The 22,736-nt window shown below is 38.4% G+C and overlaps 1 protein-coding gene across 1 annotated transcript in view; it reads right to left on the minus strand.

Annotated features, from left to right (window-relative positions):
* Positions 1–19,414, minus strand: part of LOC138062027 (uncharacterized) — a 30,737-nt gene extending 11,323 nt beyond the window's left edge. The window contains exons 1-5 of the mRNA XM_068917377.1: positions 18,266–19,414; positions 17,796–17,887; positions 6,597–6,744; positions 5,471–5,594; positions 4,593–4,683 (exon numbers count right to left, since the gene is read on the minus strand). Of these exons, the coding sequence (XP_068773478.1) occupies positions 4,593–4,683; positions 5,471–5,594; positions 6,597–6,744; positions 17,796–17,887; positions 18,266–18,358 (548 nt within the window). The 5' untranslated portion in view covers positions 18,359–19,414. The remainder of the gene's footprint in view (positions 1–4,592; positions 4,684–5,470; positions 5,595–6,596; positions 6,745–17,795; positions 17,888–18,265) is intronic.
* Between the last annotated feature and the right edge of the window lie 3,322 nt (positions 19,415–22,736).

The following is a 22,736-nucleotide window of genomic DNA, read 5'->3' on the forward strand; positions in this document are numbered from 1 at the left end:
AGCACGACCTAAAGAGGTGTTCATTGATTCAGATGACAGAAGAACCTCCTCCAGCTGTTGCCACGAGTCCAATAAAAATCTTCAAATTCTCCATTTGCTTTGATACAATTTATGAAGAAATTTCCTTTATTCTGGTGGGTGTTTCTCTGCTCCTTTTCTGTGCTACAGTCCCACTGAGACGGAATTAGTTACAAAACAGTATTAACTGCTCCACTTCGAAATCTAGCGTTACTACTCCTGCATAACTGTGGTGGCACGTAAGCAAAGTCTGAATGTGTACAACTAGCGCACATACTTATTTTACCTGTACTTCTTACTAAGACTTGCATCTCTCAAACTGTGAATGTGGATATGGGAGTTCACTATGAATATGTTTTCCAAGGGGATAATTTCATTATCTCCATATGAAATGTCCATAGGGGGTTGAATTAGAAAGCAGTTGGGCTGTCTGTTATCAAACATTCCATAGCCCTGGCCAGTATTATCAGTTGCAACTCTATCAACCTAAATAAACCATCCTTCCCATGTAGCAAAGCAGGCACAATTCAAGATTCTGATCCCTCAATTCAGTTAAATCATTCACCAAGGGAAGATACTATTATGTAAGCTAAAATGTTCCAGGTCCCCTCTAGCCTCTACTCTCTCTGTCCTGGGGCCTCTGTCAATTCACTGGTTTGAAGAGAGCTCTTTTCAGGAGTGATTAATAATGTAGCAAACGAACCACTCAGATTTTTAAGCGCTGAGGCTTCTACTTCCAGCATGGTACCTCAGGATAGACTGAGGAAGTTTTACTCATTCTAAGGCAAAATACAAATTGAAAAACTAAAGCAACAATATAGGCACTTCCCTTTTGTAAATGCAGTAGAAAAGTGTTGCTACATTACACTATTTCCAAGTGAGGCAGACCCTCCTGTAGGATAACACTGTCGGGCAATGTATCTATTCCTACCCGTAACAGCCACTGCCCTCTAAACTTTTACATTCTAAGGTAATTATATGCATCACTCAGGTGGCCTGACTCATTAACTACCTGTAAATGCTGCATGCCAGGTGTATTCTATTTAATGAATTAGCACTAAGTAAGCAGGACTGTCAGTGAGGAAGCTCAAAGGCCTACAAAAGTATTATTAGTAGTAAGAATCTTTTATCAGAGAAACAGCTGGGGGGGGGTCCTCCTTCTCCTCCCTCCGCCCCCCCCCCCTTTTTTTTTTTTTTTTTTTTTTTTTTCACACAGGGTGTTACCCATGCTTTCCTCACCTGCAGACTGCCCTGGCAACTGACCAGGAGTTTTAGGGCTGTATTTAATTTGCATAAATCAGAGCTGATTACAGTTACTCTCCTCATTAAAACTGTGAGTACTGATTATTAATCAGTAACACACAGAATGTTCCGATGCATTTGTATGGTACTGAATACATTTTGATGCCCAAAACATGTATAAAAGCAGAACTCCTGCTCCGAAGTGCTCAGTCTCAATGCAAAATACATAAAGGACAACACGTCTACATCACGATGCAATATTTGTTCCAAAAAGGAAGAGAAAGAAAAGCCTGCTAGCTTCTGTAGTTCTTACAGGACACATCTTTGACTTAAACCCTAGGGGGAGGGTGGGGAGATGTGAGCTACTTCCTTGTCTCTGTGTGGTTCCCTACAGATGCCAGCTCCTCGACATCTCTTACTATTAACTCCGAGGTCCTGTGACCTGGACCTTCTGCACCGATATCTGAGCTGCGTTCAGTAAGGAAGCAAGTATAAGATGAGTAAAGGGTCTTCTTATTGCCTGTACTGGACAGATACAAAAAGCTTTTTCAACACAGCACATCTCTTATTTCAAAATGACAATATATATTATCTACCAGCATATTTATTGCTTATATAGATGTGAGTTATTTCCATGGAAAATTGATTTATCTATCAGATAATTAGTAAACTTCAGTAATTGCAAGAACCTCTTAGCAATTAGTTGACATTTAATTAACACACAATAACTGTCTTATTAAATTTCCATTAAATACCTATTAGAGTTAATTAAAACCCGTATGTAGGATTCCATGATTCCTGGGGAAATCTCATTACAGTTCAACACTAAAAAGCCTGGAACTAAGTCACCTGCTTATTTTTATTGCACTGAGTTGCTCTAGTTTAAGGTAAGGACAGCACAATGTTTCAGGTTCTAACACTTCATGATTATATTCAACTAGAGAAGGGGAGAAGATATGAAACGCTCTAAGACTTAAAGTGGGACCAAGCTTTCGTTATTTCTTACACACTTGTATGCGAGCCTGTAAGCTTTCAGGATATGCTACAAACTCATGAGAGGGTTTCGGCTTATCTCAGTTCCTTAAACTTGTATTGTGGCTAGTGTCAGCCACACTAGCCCCAAAAACGCTGGGCCAAATTCTCACTCTTGAATCAAGTGAAAAATTTCACCAGCTTCACTGGGAATTTTGCATGAGTAATGTTCGAGTATAAGCTGAGTAGTAGTTTCAGGAATTCTGGAACTCAGAAACGTTACAAGGATGAAAAAAATGGACCGCAAAAGCCAAGAGTAGTTCTTAGCTCTGAAGCCAGGCCTTCATAGGAAGCCATGCACATGGTCACAGAACAGACAAACTATTTAAGAAAGCAGCAGGTTAAATCCCATAGCACTTACTGTAAGAAAGCTGGGACTTAGTTTCTCATCAGATTTACAGAGTGGTCTTGCTCCTTCCCAGACCTGAGTCACTGTCTGTGTACAATCACCTGAAGCTTTTGATGCGACTCAGTGTTACACGATCTAACCACACCGATGCAATGCTGAGGCAAGTCAAAGTTGGGATGAAGTCAGACCACAGAAAACATCAACAATAAGAATTTGGACTCCTATCTCCTTGTTGCTGACCTAGCCTTATAGTATTCAGGACTTCTCTTCTACATAGAGTAATTTTCTGAACACCTAAGCATATGTATAAAAGCGAAATTAAATGACTGCCACAGACTTGACAGAATTGCTGAATTAGGAGCCATGCATTGTCCTCTATTGAAGGACATCACCTTGAGAAGATAAAACTTGGTAAATGTCGCTCTGAAAGTTAGTGTTCTCTGCTCTTGGCTACTAGGGACATTTACAGAGGTATTAATAATGCTTTCCAAAGAGTGATGTTGCCTAACTACGTTTTATGCAAACTTTCCAAAAACAGAAATCAGAGTTCCTGCAATAGAAATATAGATTTATCCCTCTCAGGGTGCTAATGTAGACCTAAAAAGGGACGTGGTTTTTGAAAATAGCCAAAGAGATATTAAAAAGCAAACAAACCTCTAATCGGGGGAAAATACTGGTCTAAGAGCAAGCGGCAATACTCATAGTATTTTAGCAACATTCACATTTTAATGAGAGCGCATGATGCATTATTTGTGACTTATTTTAGTCTGAGGTCTCTGAATAATTAACCTGTGTTGTTTCAATTAATTTAAATGTCCACATCCTACTGCTTATGAAATCGGAATGTGTTCTATAAAATAAACAGTCACATTGCTTCCTAAACAAATCAAAACACAAGATGTACAGAGGCTGTTATGAAAGACATTATTCACGATGATCCTTAGGATACAAGTGTTTGGATACTTCATACTCAAAACAAAAATTAACCTTTTTTTGTTAAAAATCGCTTTTAAAAAATCTCAAGCAGGTATTTTATCCTAATTACAAAAGAATACAACCTGATGTTTTTGTATTGACATTATGTCCAATACAAAACAGGTTATTTTATAAAATGAGCTCTAAAATATTTTAAAATTGCGTTAAGTCGTTTAAAATTAACAAAGTACTGAACAAAATGCAATCCTATAGAGATTTGAGTAAAGTTAGTAACACTAATTCACGTATGATCACTGATAGCATGCTACTGAAAAGGTAACTCAGGTAAAGAACATTTGTTTACACATCAGCCTTTATAGACACACCATAAAGGATACCGAAAAATTCTAGCATTTCATTTGATGTTGCTATCCTATTACATTTTAAAGGATAGCTTTCCACTTTTCCTATTGTTCTTCATGGCTGCATACCAGCAACATAAACTTGTTTCACTATTAGGAAATATTATTGTTGCTGGAAATTCATCTGTCATTTTAGAAGTCTCTTTCAAAAGGAGAAATAACATGCTGTCTTAGTAAAAAGACATAGCATAGAAACAAAAATAGTATCCCGTTTGCTCCTACAGGGGCAAACCAAGTAATATTTACCTCTGACACAATAAGCAAAAGATCAAAACTGATTAGAATTAATGGCACTGTAAACAACATATTCATAAGACTAGACTCCTACTAAAATCATAAGAAAACCACATCCACTTTCAGCTGCCAATTTTTGAGGAATATCCTGATTTTTTTTACTCTGCATGTATGTAACAGTGTATGATGGCAGCAACCTTGTCATCACCATCATCTTTTTATGTTATTGCCAGGATCTTTCCCAAAGAATTAACAACTGTTTTCTATGCAGACAATGACCACTTCGAGGAGGTCATTTTCAATGACAGCTACACTTTCAACAGTGAAAGCATATCAACCCAAAGAGCATGCCTTCCAAAAGAAATATATAGGTAACTCACATGGTTCTCAATCCAAGGGGACCTTGCATGGAGAAGACTGAATATCCCTTTCTCCATCTCCAGCTATGCGTCCAGGTTGAGATAGGAATTCCTAAAGAACAAAACGGGCAAGTCAATGCACTATGGATGTATCGGAACGCTCACCAATCAAGGACGCGTTCTTGCTGGATATACTTTGTACACTTAAAGCATGTCTCTTTCTATTCACGAATATGTGAAGTAGGCTATCCCAAATTACATTCTGTTTACAAATAATAGCTCATCAATGCAACAGCAGAGGCAGAACTACCAATGCACTTTCCCCGACTGATTTCTACTGCTAGTATGTTTATCATTAACCTCGGTAATTTATGTTGTTACAGTGATTGCAAGACCATTCTGGCTACTAAGAGTGAGCTGCCCGAAACACTAATTTCTGCCCTCTCTGCTTTTTATCAGGACGACTACGACCCCTGATGCTGACGTGGGCTCTAGAACACACAGCCAGCAAATGGCCCAACGTGCGAGGCACTGTGCAAGCACTCGGAATTCTAACTCGAAGGACTAGGATATTAAAGATAAAACACTCCTGGAAGAAACAAGGAATGCATAACAATATTTTCATATGCACTAGCTATTTGTACAAACGGTTCTTAGTAACACCAACAATAATCACAGCAGTAAACAGGCTAAAAATACAAATCCAGATTATGCAGTACACAGAAAAGTGTTATGCACTTGGGGAAAGAAAGGAAATAATTTACAGGAGAAATGCTTTAAAGACCTTACACAAGTAGAAAGGGATGAAACTTGCATTTCTGTTCTGCTATTTCAAAATCAATTAAGTAGCGAAAATAAAAAAGCAACGCTTGTAACATTCATCTCCGTGAAATACTTACCTGCCACAATCATCTTTGGTTTCAGAATGCACAAAGCTATAGAGTTACAGCGAGATCTTCTACAGAGCATTTGCTCGGACTTCTCCAGTGTCCCCTTCTCCTGACCCCAACAGGACTGTTTATCCTAAAATAAACAGGACTTAGGACTATTTATAATGTTAAACTTCCCTATGTTTCAGCATTTTATTTAGCTTCAGCAATAAAATGTTAGGGGCCATTTCCTCAGCTAAGAACCTGGAGACAAACTTCATTACTTTGCAACAAAGGCGCTGCAATTTCACAAGGGAATTGTTCAGCCAGTAGCACTAGCATTCCAGTCCCAGAGCTGCAGGAGCCTAGAAATACCAAGTAATCGCTTTTTCCTGACTAATAGAGCCCTCACGGGATGCCTAAGAGTCTTTAGCGATCGTGGCTGTGACTTGCTCTGCCTGGCTGTGACGTGTATTGTTCCTTGACCTCCAGTCTCATGGCCGAGGTGAACTGGCAGATGTCTGCTAAGAGTTCTCATAACTGAGCTTTGGAAAAATCACTTTCCTGGTTTCACTCTCCTGGCATGATCGCACATTGCTGGTCTAACGTCAGAGACCACCACCACAAACTCAGCTTGCCAAGGTCCTATGATGTATTCAAAAGGAAGAGATGCATCCTTGGTTGATTTTCATTAATTTTATGTGTTTTAAAGTTAAATGGAAAAGACCAACAATTGAACACAAAGATATGCGCATTCTGGCTTCTAGTACATTCATTTCCTTTCAAAAATTTGTTTACAAACTAAAAGCTAACAATTTTTTTTTTTTAAATCAGAAAATCTTTGCTCTTCAATTCCAATAACCCAAAATGAACCTCAAGACAGCAAAAAGTACCCTCATTAGGGTTAGTCTAGATCGATTAGTCTATCTAATCAAGCCTGGACTGTCTTAAATGGTGAGCATCAGGACGCAAGGAGGTCAAGACCAGAATGAGCTTTAAGCACTTGCAGATACTTAACCTTTACCAAAGAGTGGAAATGTGAAGTGGAAGAATCTTCTGAACATCTATTTATTTGAAGATAACCTCAGGTATGATTTCTAACAACTGTACTGAAGCTACAAAGGCCACACACGCACATATACACACGCACACCCACCTGGATGGAAAACTTGCCGTAGTGTGAATGTGCCCCCTTGTAAAGGATCAATTGTAGTGGGAACAGCATATTCAACTTTTCTCTAGATAGTTTAGTATTATTTAAGAAACGTAGGTAAGTTGAGAAGAGTCTCTTCTGAATTTCTTTCCTGTAAAACCAGCTGATTAATAAACAAATGCACTAAAAACCAAATGAAAAAATATGCAGTTGTGTAAAACCTCACAGCATTTGCAATATAACTGGAACTCAGTACTAATGAAAAAAATGTCCAGAATAAAGCATGCAAAGATTACAATCTGAGTACAATGATGCTGGCTGAAAGAAATGAATGTGGAGTACTGGATGTTAAAAATTGTGTTGAATTAGATAAGAAAATCCCATGTAGACTTTGTTAATGATTCATAATCAGCTAATAAGCTCATCTCCAGGAGAATAACGATCCATGGACCTGTTAGCTCATTTATCACTATGTTTTACAACACCAGCAAAGAAACTAATTAAATCCCAGCATCATTACACAGAATTCCTTTTAATAGAGATACAATGATGCACCAGAGGCTACAGATTACACTGCAAATTCTACCAAGAGATTCCGGACGGCAGGTTTTAATTAACGTGTTAGTGAGAAGCTGCTCACTTAAATAGTAACTATCTGCACACTCAAAAACAATTGTAGGAAGAAGAAAATAAGGAAATACGTGAGGTATCACAATTGTGGCAGTTTTCTAAGGACAGCAAAAAACGTAGTTCATTCGCTGCATTTGCTATCCAACACAATCCAGAAGGCAGAACTCTGGCTTCATATCAGCATTCAAGATACTAACAGGGGCGCATACACCTGATGATGAAGGGACTGGAGCACATCTCTCCTATGAGGAAAGGCTGAGGGAGCTGGGCCTGTTCAGCCTGGAGAAGAGAAGGCTCGGGGGGGATCTGATCACTGTGTATAAGTATCTGAAGGGAAGATGTCAAGAGGATGGGGCGCCAGACTCTTCTCAGTGGTGCCCAGTAACAGGACGAGAGGGAACGGGCACGAACTGAAATGCGAGAAGGTCCGTCTGAATATGAGGAAAAGCTGCTTTACTGTGGGGGTGACGGAGCACTGGAAGAGGTTGCCCAGAGAGGCTGTGGAGTCTCCCTCCCTGGAGATATTCAAAAGCCGCCTGAACAGAATCCTGGGTAACGTGCTCTAGGTGACCCTGCTTGAGCAGGGGGGTCGGATTAGATGATCTCCAGAGGTCCTTTCCAACCTTGGCCATTCTGTGGTTCTGTGATTATTGGAAAAAAAACACCTGTGCAGCACTGCCACTAGGACAGTGCAGCTGGAGCACCTCCCAGCATAGCACTAAGGCTCATTAAGCAGAGTAGAGTAAGTTATCTCATTTTGCTCATTGCGGGAGATAAGACAGATGGGTAACTGCCCAGAAAAACTGTTTCTTTGTACTCAAACAAGAGAAAAGAATACTTCCTGCAACTATGTTTTGTATCATAGCTTGCAACTATGTTTTGAACCCAAGTTTAAAGGCACACGCAGCCCCAAAACAGTGAGCAGATGCTAGGACTATTGAGAAGCTAATTAAAAAGGCAGAGATTTCTAATAAGATCCCCAAGCATCACTGCTTTTACCTCTTTTTCTCTGGGAACAGTGATTAATCAGGGGCACGAAGACACCACATGTGAGACCATTTAACAGGTCATGTCAGGCAATGTTGTGATACAGTTTGTAACAAGGGATAATGTGTCACTGAAAACACACCTCTCAGGGTGAAATAATGATCACAGAGGAGGCAAACAAGATTGATCAGGAAGAACACCTCTCATATCTCACTGACTGTGCCTGCCACTTGACAGGATACAGAAGTTGTGTGCTAGTGTAGCAAGAAGCCCATATTCTCTAAGAAGATCAAAAAAAACATTTAATGCAGTGGTATGAGCTCTGCGGCAGCCTGCGTTCCCACACATTTCTAGAGCTGATTTGATAACATATAACCATGAAGCTTACCTTGCATTTGTTCCTTTGGCTCTGTAAGCCTATTCCTCTGTGTTGGGGCTACCCATCAGTATCCCTTCTGTCTGCTCTGCCTTCTTGGACAGTGTTTGGCACCTAAACTGATGGCAGTTCCCTCAAAAGCATTGTCTTTCAGCTCATACGTTTATCCTCATCCTTCAAGATTGACTCATCAAGATTGACCAGGATGAAGAGATTACACATCTCATCCTTCTTTCCTTACAGGAAAGGGACAGGACTCCATCAAAGCTCAACTTCTAGTCTTCCTCTCTCAGAAGTACTGTTGGGATTTCAGTATTTAATATATTCCACTTCCAACATTCCCCCCTCCCCCCCCAAATTCCTAGCATACCAGCCACTGTAAGTAGAGGACACAGGCAAAAATAATGTGTTTGTAGATAACTGAGCATAAATTCAACTATTTTGCTGTAAATATGGTTGCTTTGACTTCAAAAAAGCAATAAACTCTTCTCGATTTTAACCATAAACCATTCTTCAGAGTCAGTAAGAGGAGAATGGCTTGGGCAACTGCAAAATCCAGGTGGATTTCATCTGCTGTGCAGATTATTCTAAACATCGTAATTCAGGAAACCCTTGAAACAAATTTAGTGGAACCTCTAACAGAATAATATCAAACCACTATGAAATAATCCCAGCTGGTTCCATAGAAAGTGGTATACTGCTGGAATTAACTGTTATCTATGTAATTCTTTACCTTTTATGACTTAGACTTTTTCTACGTAAATATATCACAGTGACTATATACTAAGAACTGAAGGCATAAATGGCCTGCCTTTATAGAACAGTTACTCTAGAATAAATCTACATATTAAGTGAAATTAAACCAAATACTCCCATTCAATGAAAACAGCAATTAATTAAAATGAAAAACCACAGAAAATGTAGACTTGAGCTCGATACTGTACTCTGCCACAGAAGCCACAATATGCAGGACCATGTTTCAAAGTCCTGCGCTCAATGTCATCTTATGCCTTGCTTTGCAGGGTCACCTCCACATGTGTTTTTGTTACTGAAACCTTGAAATAAAGCTAGGGTGCTGTGGCAGAAAAACAAGAGTCTTGCTGGTTTGGTTTCAAATCTGAAGCCAGTACAGCACAGCAGTCCCTCCTCATGGTTTTGCTGCAGTAGTACTGATACTGAGAGAACTGCTGGAACCCATTATCTGCACTACTGTTGCAACCCCCCCCCCATACCAAGCAGAAGTGTTGTTCTGCCTCAGCCTTTCAGTCTGAGCAGGAAAGCACCAAAACAGTTACTATGCAGATATCCCCTTAGAAGAGGTGACTTAGGAACACAAAAGTTATCTGTTGACCCTTATGCTCATGACATTTTCAAACCTACTGCACAGGTTGCTATTTTAAGGACTTTTACAGGCAACTTGGATTCTACTGAGATTTCAGAAATCTGAAAGAGATCCGCAAACGGTTTCAGTGGAAATACAGAATCTGTCATTTACCAACTTTGAGTCATCCTGATTTACCTAAGTTTGAACCATCAAGCTTCTCTGGTTGCCTCCCTAAGTTCTTTTTTTACCAGGCACAAGAGCAATAAAACATCTCGGTATTATTTATAGTGGATGAGATTTAAAAAAAAATATTTTCATTAATTTAAAGGAGATTCAAAAAAAAATTATTTTTTCTCTTAACAATATAGTCACTTCAACTTAAATCTATAACTATGGTAGCTTAAAGACCTTAAGCTTAACCAAACATTTCAATAAATAAAAATGTATCAGTGGGCCTCCTTGAATTCTAATGACTTTAGAAGTACTTTTGTTTTGTTATTTTAATTGTGCAAACAGATAAAAAAAAAATCACCTTTACTTTAGAGGCCCACTCAAGTGTTATAAATCAGAATATTTGTACCTTATAAAGCATACGTGCTATTTTCAGTGCCAATTCTTTCAGCTTTTTGTATCAATAAATGCTTTTAATTACTTTTGGTTTTGGTTAAGTGAAAAGAAGCAAACAGATTCTTTCCCTGAAGAAATTATTCAAAACTGAGGAACTGATCACAAATCGAAAAAGTGAGAAAGCTGACTTTCTGCTTCCAAAGCACAAAATAAGCAGGTGCGCAAGGGTCACATGTGCCAATTCTGAAGCCATGATTATAGGCCTGATTTTCAAGATTGTTTAGGTAACTATAGAGGCAGACAGGTTATCTTTGGGGATTTTTCGAGAACTCCTAAATGGGTACACAACTTAAGACTGTAAGTATGTTGCACCTAATCTAACTATGCTTCCGCTACCCTTTGACCCCAGCTGTGTTGTCTTCTTGTTCTCACCACGCATCACATTGCACGATGACATGGTCATCTGGACTAGGTCACTGATCTCATGGAAAACCAATCTAAGAGGTTCATTTCCCACAGATCTGAGTCACTCTTTAGCCTCATGATTACAAGATATGACTCAAGGAAAGACTAAATACCTATGGCTGTATCTGGCAGAGAACTGTAACACCTATTTGGCAGCAGCATGCAATTAGATCGGATTGTAAACTGCATCCTAATTCCCAATAACTGTGACTGCAGTTGCAGAATAAAATGCATGTAAGTACATCAGCTGGGTGAATGATCTCATTCTTTTTGGAAGCCTGCTTTAAGACAATGTCTTACCTTCCATCGCTTTCCTGACTGTGAGTAGCCTAGATAACTACCCAAGACCACATGCCCAATTTTTAGATGCCTGAATCAGAAGCGGTAAATCCAATTCCAGCCCAATTTTTAGATGCCTGAATCAGAAGCGGTAAATCCAATTCCAACTATCTAAAAATCCGGACGACTATGACCATGGAAAACATCATTTTCTGCAATTATTGTTTCCTCTGTTTAATAAATCAATACATTTCAAATAAATAAATAAATAAATAAATATACAAATAAAGGGTTTGGCTGTGAGCAAGGGCTTCGTCACTTTTTTAAATTCACCTAGCTCTACTGAAGGAGTTCTACCTAACATAGAATTTAAGAATATTCTTTTTCTCTATCTTGAATCTCAACTGCCATCCAAAAGCAGTTTGACAAAAATCGCTCGCAAAGAAGAAAAGGATTACTCATTACTTTAACTCTAATTTTAATACCTACTTAAACTAAAATGAAACTAAAACTTCTCTAATGCTTACTAATATATATGCCACAACTAAAGAAAATGAAGTACTAAATTCAGTATATACGTTGCATTTAATTGGAAATCAATGCCTTACAACTCATAAAAATCTACTGGCAACTTTTTCCTTTAGAAAATTAACTTCAAAGTGTAAAACAAATATCTTTCCTGCTTAATGATGGAATCAACTTTGATTTAAATAAATCTCCCACAGTTGTAACTTACTTCCAAGTTACATATTCACATACTGAAATGGTTTCCAAAGGCTGGCGAGTCTCATCCGTATCCCCCATCAACACAAACATTGAGAAATTCTTTTTGCAAAGTGACAGATATGAAAACTTTATCTGAGGTTTCAATTAATAGAAACAAAGAGGAAACAGAAAAAATCTGGTTTTGAATTAGGTCTGTTTTAAAATTAGTTCTCAAAGGACTTTTAAAGGTATTTATTACTTAGATTATAGCATTCAAAGAAAGCGTCCATGAGAGTAAATGGCCACTCCAGCAGGATCACCAATTTTTATCGTCTGGTGAAATATAATTAAAGACTCCTCTGATGGTGCCAATTAAAGACTTGAAGGGACCGAAGCTAGCGCTCACATCATCACACGATGCAACCCTGTGATGCTGTAAACATCCATTAGCCGTTACAGTTCTCATTAGTCCCTGAAAACAACTCATTAGTGTCCTTAGAAATGACCAATAAGTACAACAAATGGGATAAATCTATCAATATATTCATTGTGTTCAAAAATCAGAGTTTCTGTCCTTGTACCCTACACAGTGACAATCAGAAGGTTAACTATTCCTTCTGCAAAAAATACATGCAAGTTGCAGAGCATTTAGCCAGACAGACTGTGGGAAGACAGCATGTGAGACATCAGACAATTTACTTTATTACATAGAGTAGGTTCATCTGAAGTTCAGATTGCTATGAACTGTCACAGTTGTTTAGCCAATCTAAATTCTAGAAAATATTCATTTGTTTTAACTTAAACTGCTGTAATTTGCACAAAGCTGTTTAAATCTTGTTATTTCAGATATCCCGTGCCTGCCAATTTGTGGAATTTGAGGCAGGCTTCTGACTAGGTACATAAAAATCCCAGTAGATCAATGAAGGGCTAGATAAAGGCAGCCAGATACGGTAAGGCCTTCTGCATTGCACTATTCATGAGAATGCTGCACACTGTCAAACATGTCAGTGTTAGACAAAGTATCACCTTCCAAAGTGAGATACTGAAGCTCTTTGGAAAAATACATTAGCAACATCCAAAGACAACCAAGAAAACATATTCAAGATGCACAGAATGTGTCATCAAAACTCCTCATATCATACTGAGGTACTTTCTCTTCTTGACCCGTAGAGCTATACTCACTCAATGCAATGAGGACCCCAGGAAAGTCCAAAGATTATACAGTTCCAAGTACTTGCTCCCTCCCTCCCTTCCCCCCCCGAAATATCTGCTAGCACACCATTCGCACTGCTATTTCTCTTTTTTGCTATTGCTGGTCTGCTAACCACCACCAGCTGACATGGCCAAAATATGATGGGTTAAGTACAAGCTGCAGCAGGGACATCATGCATTTAACTGAAGAAACATGGGACTATTTCTTTTGAAATCCTGAGTGCTCTATGTGCTGAAAGAACTGATGGTGTGCAATAGTCTATATAATATGAAGAGGACTCAAGATCTCAAGGTCCATATGAAACATCATGTGTAAAAGAAATGAATATTCACATATATCCACACACCCAGTCTACTACAAGCTATACCACTTTCCCTGAGATAGAAGTGGTTGGTATCGATACTCTTCCCACACGGATAAGGACCTCTTACACATGATACAGCTCATGATAATAAATAAATATACATATATAAATATATGAAATAAACTTCTATTTCCTCGGTAGCTTATTGGACTGTATCTGGGAACTGGTTGGTTCACTCTATTTGTTAATATACAAAACAATAAACCCAAACTTAGCTCTTCTTTATCCTTTATGTTCAAACCCAAATGTTACAACAACAGAGATACCAGAGGAGGAGAATTTTAGTTTTATGACTTTAGTCTTAGATTTTACTTTTTTCCTTTTGGTCTTTTTCTTTTTTTTTTTTTTTTTTGTCCTACATTTCAGTAAACAACTGAAAAAAAGGAACGTTCAATTGGCTGCATATTTTGTTGTTGCTGTCAAAGAGCATCCGAGCCTAAATTCCATCTCTTGTATTTGTCCGTAACAGAGAATGTGTCAATAGAATCCTCAAACTCTAAACTGTGAATGTGAAATAAATGGGCAATACCAAAATTATCACTAACATTTGCTTTCACTTCACTGCTCAGACCCTTGCTGTATTTGTACCCAGGCCTAGAAGCATTGTGAGCATATATATGATTTTCTGAGTAATCAGAATACCTCTGGCTTTACGGGGCTATTTAGTTGTAAGTACGTTTTGTTCATGCTGCTATTCCAGTTACAAGTTTAGAGTGAACTGTGAACTTGCTTACTTATTCTTTCCTTTAAAGTAGTTCACCTCTTGTTTTCTTGCTCTTTCTTTTGAGATTACACTTAGTGGAATGACATCAGTATTGCGGATTCTTCAGGCACTCACCTGACACAGCAGTTCTGTTTACTCCCACACATCATGGTACTAACAACTAGTTTTTCAGTCCCCTCGAATTATTTCTTATTTTTAGAATTAGAAGAATTCCCTTTTGAGGTAAATGTGCATCGCTCACAAAAATGATGATTTTCTTTTTTTAATACAGAAGTGAGTTCTCCTCACTCTATCCCTCTTCACCCATCGTAAGAAACAGTCTTAAATTCTGAAGTACAATTCAAAGTATCAGAAATAATCCTACTGCGTTTTAAGGGAATTAAGGCAAAGCTGATGAGGATGTTTTGAGGAATACATAATTTTAGGGATAAGCAACTACAGATTACTTTTCATTTTTACTAGGAAATACGGAGTTATCTTTTCACTAGAATTCTTCCTTGTTTTCCGTTTTATAAAGTTTTTCCTTGTCATGCCAATACCCTTCCCTTCCCTGCCCTCTATCTCAGGGATTCTGCCTACATTCATTACATGCAGAAAACTCTGTGCCAATTATTCCACGAGGAAGAATTTCCCAAATAAAATAAAGCATGAACAAAGAACTTTTCTTACAGCTTTTTATCAAAACACACTGGGCAGACCTCACAGCCTCTCCGCCGGATTTTGAAGGGGATTCTAGATGAAGAATGAAGCTTCGCTTTTGAGCTAAGGTAATTTCTGAAGGTGGAATCACAGCTTAAGAAACTCTCCAGAGAATTTTCTTGATGCAAAGCTAACAAGACTTTGTGATAATTTCTTAGAAACTGGCCTCATTCCAAGTTGGATTTTAAATACAGATTATAAAGCAAACACCATCCCCCACAAGTATTAAGAAAGAAGAAAATAACAGAACGGGGGCTGCAGAAATGGTCTCTATTGTGGGACCAAAAACTGTCAATCAAACAGGTTGACAGGCATGAGAGATTGACAGACAGGCCCTCTCTCTTGACTTCAGTTATCTAGGGGAATGGGAAAAGTGTCTGCAAGAACATGTTAAATTGCCAAAGTCATTACCAGTCACCAATTACCAAAGAAAAGATAACAAGGTGTATTTTAGAAAAATCGATGCAACAACATGCATTTCAATAAAGTGAGTTTTTCAGAACTTTAGAAAACAAAATGAACTATTTAGGGAATACATGGTGGTTTTCATAGAATACCAAGCACTCTACTATGCCAGAAGGCTTTGGAGATTCATCACTATTCTCTATTTTAGATGGGGGCCAGAGGTCAACCAACAAATATTTCCCTTTGTCTCTTCTTAAGCTTAACCTAAACGAAAAAAGTGATCTCTGTATCTCAACGATTACATCTAGGCTCTATGCTGGGAATGCTACAGCTCAAAAGCCATTTTGGTTCCCAAGTGCATTTACTCTAGTTGCAAGGGTGAATTCTATTGTACGTAAATAAGCTCTCCCCCCCCCCCCCCCCCCCCCCAAAAAAAAAAAACCGAAAAACTCGTTTGGTATTAACTGCCAAATTTGCTTGTTTCATTCACCGAGGCTGAAATGACCCTTTATATCAAGTCAGACCCACTGCAAGCTCTTGAGAAGGCTGCCAAAGCCCAGAATGCCGTATCTCTTTTCATATCACAGTATTCCAAACTTTCATGCAGTGTAGTCTAAGGCAAATGAAATGAAATTTCTTGTAACAGAAAAATTAAGAAGCCTGTGAATACTCACTTTAAACAGGTGCAAGTCTTTGCTGCCACAGGAAGAGGTGGTCCCCTTGTTCCTGTCGCTTCTTTCTGCCCACGCTACCAAGAGGAAAGCAAGACCATCCTTCCACGCTACCAAGAGGAAAGCAAAACCATCCTTTTCAGCATAAACAGAAGTGTTCGTTCATGCTGAATTGAAGTGTATGTAGCTTCAGATTTTCCCAGTTCTCATAAAAGTAATTAAGTAGCATCACAAACGTGCTGAAAATATGATTCTAATTACATTTTTTAGATTGCTGTCCACTTACTGTTCACTGAACTATTCAAGTGCTTTCTTTTTTTACTTTAACTAGCCTTATGCAGTTCACTTTCAGGAGTGGAAACAAAAGGAGGTCTTAAGACTACTAGTATGCAAGCTGTGAGCTGCAAGAATATGATCCTGGTCTACAGCAGATATATACACTACACTGATTTCAGTGTGGCCTTCTTAGCTACCCTCTCTCTTGAAGCTCTCCACTACTGTGTCTTGACAATGCGTGACAGATCCCACACCAGCTTCTGCTTCTCCAAGATGTTCCATGGAAGAAAGGATCGAAACGGCTACTCCAGGCTGTTTGTGTTTGCAGTGACCAGATACATCCTCAGGCTTTGCAGTGGCTTCCATTCATCCTTCTGGTATATAAGATTTTTACGTATTTATTTAAAAGAAAAAGCAAGCACTCTGCAGTTCAGTTTGAAGATCCCGTACAGATCTTATATCCTTTAAATCCCACAGGTCTCTCAAATTATCCTTTTAGACAACAAACAACAAGGAATTTAACACTTCACATCAAGAACCACTTGTATCAGTGTAGTGTGTTTCACGCACCAGACCATCTCTTTGTGTTTTCACAGGATCACAGAATCATAGAGTAAGTTATGTTGAATGGGATCTCTAGAGGTCTTCTAGTTCGCCCCCCCGCTCAGAGCGGGCCTAATCACATCAGGCTGCTTAGTCTAGTCAGGTCTTCTGAACACCTGCGTGGATGGAGATTTACCCTCAGGGTAAAGAAAGTTTTTTACTGTATCTAATTGGAATGTCCTATGTTCCAACTTGTGTTCGTTCCCTCTTGTCTTATTGTTGTGAACCTCTCTGAGAAGGGTCTGGCTCTGTATGCTCTGATCAGGTAGCTGCCGACAGCAGTAAGGTCTTCCCTAAGCCTTCTTAAAATTTTTTTCTTTTTAATATTTAAATGAAAAGACTAAATAAGGCACTGAATCTCTTAGCTCTTGAATCATTAGCATCAGGACAAATATGCTCAGAACACTTTACAGTGGAAAAAAAAATTCTAAGAATCTGAAAATGGCTTGCAAAATAACTTGAAAAGATCTCTGAGAATCATTCAACCCAAGAGCTAAAAACGAATTAACGAGGATTAGCTGAGTCACAGATGAGAAGTCATGAACCCTTCCACATCTCCAAAAGTAACACTGTATGGAGGTACATTCAGAAGAGTATGAGCATTCGTTCTCTTAAATACCAGAAAGAGGCCAATATAGAGAGAGCATCTAAATGCTGCTTGAGTCATATTTCATGGCCATAAGCAGTGCACAACCTTTGTTGTCTTTAGCAGAAAGACGTGGTTCCCCAGAGTTTTGAGCTGACAAGCTCATTTTAACATGTGCAACCCTCATCTTCCAAAGGAAAACCATCTCTGACAGTCAGTATTAAGGTTGGATAAATGCCAAAAAGCGCACCCATTTCATAACAGTGGAAGAAGAATACAGTTTTAACTTCCAAAAATGCTTTCTACTTTTCTACTCACATTTTCTTACCTTCCATGACACCTTCTTTTTTTTTTCCCTCCTTTGAAGAAACTTAGCTGGAATGGATAACACTGATTTTCAGTAGCATGCCTGCACAGTGACTGTTGGGACAGATTTACCTACAGATCAGTCTGATACATGCACGAACAGGCTTGTATACTGAAAAAGTCAACGGTTATATCAGCAGGTAAACAATTTTTTTTAATAAATAAAATTACACAATATATGTAGAGCTGAGTTTTCAGAATGCTCAGTACTGACCACAATTAAGCAGTTCAATCTGATCGTAGTCAGTCACTAAGTACTTATGAAAAGTCCACTCATAACACAGATTTATATACATAATGTCAAATTTAAAATAAAAACCCCAGAAATAAATCCAAAATAGATGGAAGAATTGCAAATCATGAATGACTATTAGTCTGAAGTTTGTTATGAAGCTAGAAATTAGGAATATGCATTTTATAAAATGCCATTACCGTAATCTTTTTGTCCATCCGACCAACGTGGCTATTCTCGCGTAGAAACTGACAGTCACGTATCGTGAGTCTGTTGATGGAAGTTGGCAGCATCAAAAACAGTTAAAAAGACTTCAATATCTAATTTTAAACATTTTAAATTCCTTTTAAGAATCTGAAATAACTAATTCATTTCTAAGCTCCTGACAGATTTTCAGCTTAGATGCTGGATATCACTGTTGTTCTTCAACATTTAATTGACAACAATGAATCTGTTGAACACTAGCGCTGCATTCTCTACTCATTGCTGACTGAAAGAACAAAAGAGTGAAAATTTTTCTGTTTACTCCTGCAGCAGAGAATACACAGTTAAGTCTGCTAGTAGCCCCTGCATGGAGAGAGTACTCTCTCTGAGGCACCTGAAGCTCTCACCAACATACTGGTCCAAAGATAGGGCTCTTCATTCTCACATAGCCCCGTATCTGCAAACAGGCTTTGCAAGAAAAGTTAACTCTCATCCTTTCCTTACACTGCTCTTCTAACAGGAGAAGGAAAGGGAAAGGGAGATGAAGCAAACAAGATCATGTCCTGCACGCTACATTTTAGAGGGCAGAGAAGAATCAATCGGTGCTGCTGCATTTATATTATTTTACAAAGAGGGAAAGGGGGACCGAGTCTCTGCTCTCTCAGCAGTAACTTCTGAGAATCAACGACCAAAGAGTTTCACTGTCAGAAAAGTTGATGCTCTCTGATGCAAACTCGGGAGCTGTGATGACAGCAGCAGAAGCTTCTTGTTAAGAGGAAAAAAGGATGCATTTGAGAAGACTCAGTTGGTTCACAGGAGCACTTGTGTGATCTGTTCAGTTATGGAAGGAGGACAATTTACCTGTTTGGTGCCGAATCACCTGAGAGAAATAGCCGGTCTATTCTCCACGTGCCTGTAGTTACCTATCAAAAAATCTACAGCACTACTGGAGCGCTGCCTAATGTATCATGTCACAGTAAGAACGTAAGCCCAGGAGGGGAAGAGTACAGGAAGTAAATTTTATGTCGAGTATTTTGAGATGGAGTTTTCTCTGCTTGGGGGTATATACCTTTACTGTGACACACCCTGCAGAGAAAAACACAAACCAAATTGAGCGTCGCATTTCAAATGAAAGCTCACAGAGGCAAAACCAAAGACAACGATGGGAAAACCATCAATAAAGAATATTCAAAAACTGGAATCAAAAACTATGATGTATTAAACCCAAATCTTTTAGAAAAAAAAAAATTCTATTTAGCAAAAATACGTTAGCAGTAAACATGCATTCATAAATTAAGATGTCATTTACAGTTCTAAGTTTGATTCTTCTGCATGCACATATTATAACTAGGAAGTCCCTTATAGTTACTCAAATAACATATAAATATTAAGTCACCCTTTTTTTCTCCTACAACTTTAAGAAATACGCAATTTCAATAACCCACAAGCAGCGTATCTGGACTGCAGATTCACCATGCCACAAACGAAAAGACAATGCTATAGCTCAGCTGTAATTTCTGTCTGGCAAAGCTACCTAAGCTCTGCATTGACAGCAAGTCTCACCCATGCAGGATGCCATCCCGGTTTCCTGAGACACAGAAAGCTGAAGGACTTGCTGCATCTCCCAAAAGCTGAAAACAGGACACAGATCTCAGACTGCCTGTATGCTTCTAAATATAGTAAATATTTTGCTTTTCATATATGTGAGTAGTATGACCATAATACATCCTGCTTTCATCTTAGCACACTTTTGAATAATTGAATTTTTCATTCTTGACATTAAAGGTAAAATTGACATCCTCAGGAAAATAAGACCTTTTGCAACCTGCACTTTAACTAAAAAGGAATTATTTTTTCTACTTTTTTTTTTAATATATTCAGCTATAAATAAAAGGTATCCATCTCCAACCATCAATAATGAAAAGGATCTGGCATGTTTCTTTCTGCATATAACAATTCCCTAGCAGCAAGAGAAGAAAATGAGTATTAGGAAGTCCTTCCAGGCTCCAAAAGTAATTCACTTAAAAGGGATAATAACTGCTTGTAAGTCACACAGAGGATGGCACAAAAGATACAGCATAGGACTCATCTGAGATTCCCAAATAGTCAAATCCTATTAATACGACCGCAATTTTAGGCAAATATATTAACAGTAACATGACACACTGTGGAACCTAGTAACTTTTCTGGAATGAGGAATGCAAATAAAAGTGTTAATAAAATCATTCTGGTCTGAAAATATAAGCAAATAGGCAACACATAACAAAAGCAAATGTTTTACATTTGACCGAAACCAGAGCTGCTCTCACCACTAATAAGGTCACTGTGTATGTTAGCGTTTTAGTTCGTATCAGAAACGTACTTTTGAAATAAGTCACTTGATCATCCCCATTTACTGTACTTCAGTTCATGCTGCAGAACTGTTGAGGAGCGTACTAACTGAATTCCTTTGAAAGAAACCAGAAGATGCACTCCAACCAGTTACAGACATCCAAGTCTGTAGAATCAGACTACAGGAAGTCCAAAGGAAAACCCATTGGAACGTATTGTAATTTGAACCTCAGCACCAACTATGCACAGCCATGCACTTATTTGGGCTGGGCTAGGTTACTTAACACAGACATAAACCACAACTCCTTCACAAGATCTGCATCTTTGAGTGACCCCACTAGCGCACACATAAACAAAATAGCTACATTCCATATGTGGGCCTGTTTCTCTCTAATTTTGCACTAATTTCATCCAAATGAATCATTTCTACTTCACAGCAGTTTACATCAGGTTAGAATCAGCCCAAAGCAGCAATACTGCAGATCAAAACATTCACTAGCTACCAGTTTTAAAGGAAAAAATGTTTAGCGGGATATTTCAGACCGGTGGCACGAGCTTTGCTAACACTTCCAAGGCTTATTTGGAAGATCTGAATTTACACTCTTGATCCTCTACAGCCTCTGCACACAGCCAGGCTGATATGTGATTTATGTACACCTCTGTCTTTCAGCAGAGCCCTCACACCAAACAATGCGATCAAATCAAAACTACTTTCCACACAATTATAAAACATAACAGGTTACAGCAAAAAAAACGTAAAAGCAGCTCAAAGCTAATTAGTTTCTATTACTAGTGAGAGAAGAATCACTTAACATGTCTTTTCTTATTTAAATTACCATTGATGGCACCTGCTTTTTTTATTCTTGGGAAATCCTGCTACAGTACTAGTTAAATTATGTAAGAGTATACAATATATGAAGATAAAACAATTAGCATTACAAAAACAATTCCAGATTACAATTTATGGTGAAAAGAAAGAGTTATGATGCTCTGTTATGCACTCAGTGATGAACTAGATCCTTAGTCGTGAAAATTTAGGGCTAAATGGTGTTACTGTGTTCAGTAATTAATTATTCTAATTCATTTGGTGGCTACTTCATCTGTATTGTTAAGGAATAAGGAAACTCTAATGAACACCAAATGCCCTAGTCTACATGGTAACCACATGGTATGTACAAACAATCAACAGGAGGCAGGAGAAAAGACTCAATCCCCAGCAATGCCAGAAGCAAACTTTGTTATTAAAGTAAAAGTCCTCTTTTGGCACCCAAACTATCTAATCCTCTCTGACAAAACAAAGTTCATTTAGTATTTCCTTAGTGTTTTCTTCTTAGAGCAAATCCAAATAACTCTGTTGAAAACATCAGGGCTGTACTCTCATCTGCTAAGCTGCAAGTGCTTATGAAAAGAGATTACTCACCCATAAATATACCTGATACGCAGAACATATAGTTCTAAGTGAAACAACTGGAGTGTCTGAACAAGCTATGATGGTACCAGGCTTTAAAGAGAAAGGACTTTCCAGATATCTATGAGAGATGGAATGCACGATTCTGTAAAGTTTTGATTTCCTTCCACAAGAACGGCAGAGGAGAAATTTTCTTGCAATTTAAGATTTTTTCTTCCTGTCACAGACTTTTCCATCCTCAGAAAACAAAGACTGGACTCAAGCGCTACCAAGACCCACCATCAGTTTGAGGCATAAGGCCATGGACATCTACATCCCTTTAAGCTAGTGATACATTTAAATGTCCTGCCCTCTGCCAGGTTGGGGGTAAATGGCAGCCATTACCTAGGAGAGTTGATCTTGTTTTCATCAGAGGGTGTTTCTGACGTATAAGTCTGAAACTGAGTGGTGAGATTTGCTGTTGTTGGCAGAGAATGCAATGATAAACGGTAATTTATACTAAAAGGCATACCTAGAATTCAATGGCAATTATAAAAAAAAAAAAAAAAAAAAAGGAATTTTCTATCTTAAAGTTGTGATTACAGCTGTTTAAACTGCAGTGTTGTATGTTCTGGTGCAAGAGGCACTAATTTAATGCAATTCTGATGTAAGTACTTACAGAATTTTTAAATGACAAGACACAGGGCTTTAAGCAAAACTGAGAGAGTCAACAGTCTTATATTTCTATA

Source organism: Struthio camelus, chromosome 23, assembly GCF_040807025.1.
Source record: "Struthio camelus isolate bStrCam1 chromosome 23, bStrCam1.hap1, whole genome shotgun sequence".
NCBI lineage: Eukaryota > Metazoa > Chordata > Aves > Struthioniformes > Struthionidae > Struthio > Struthio camelus.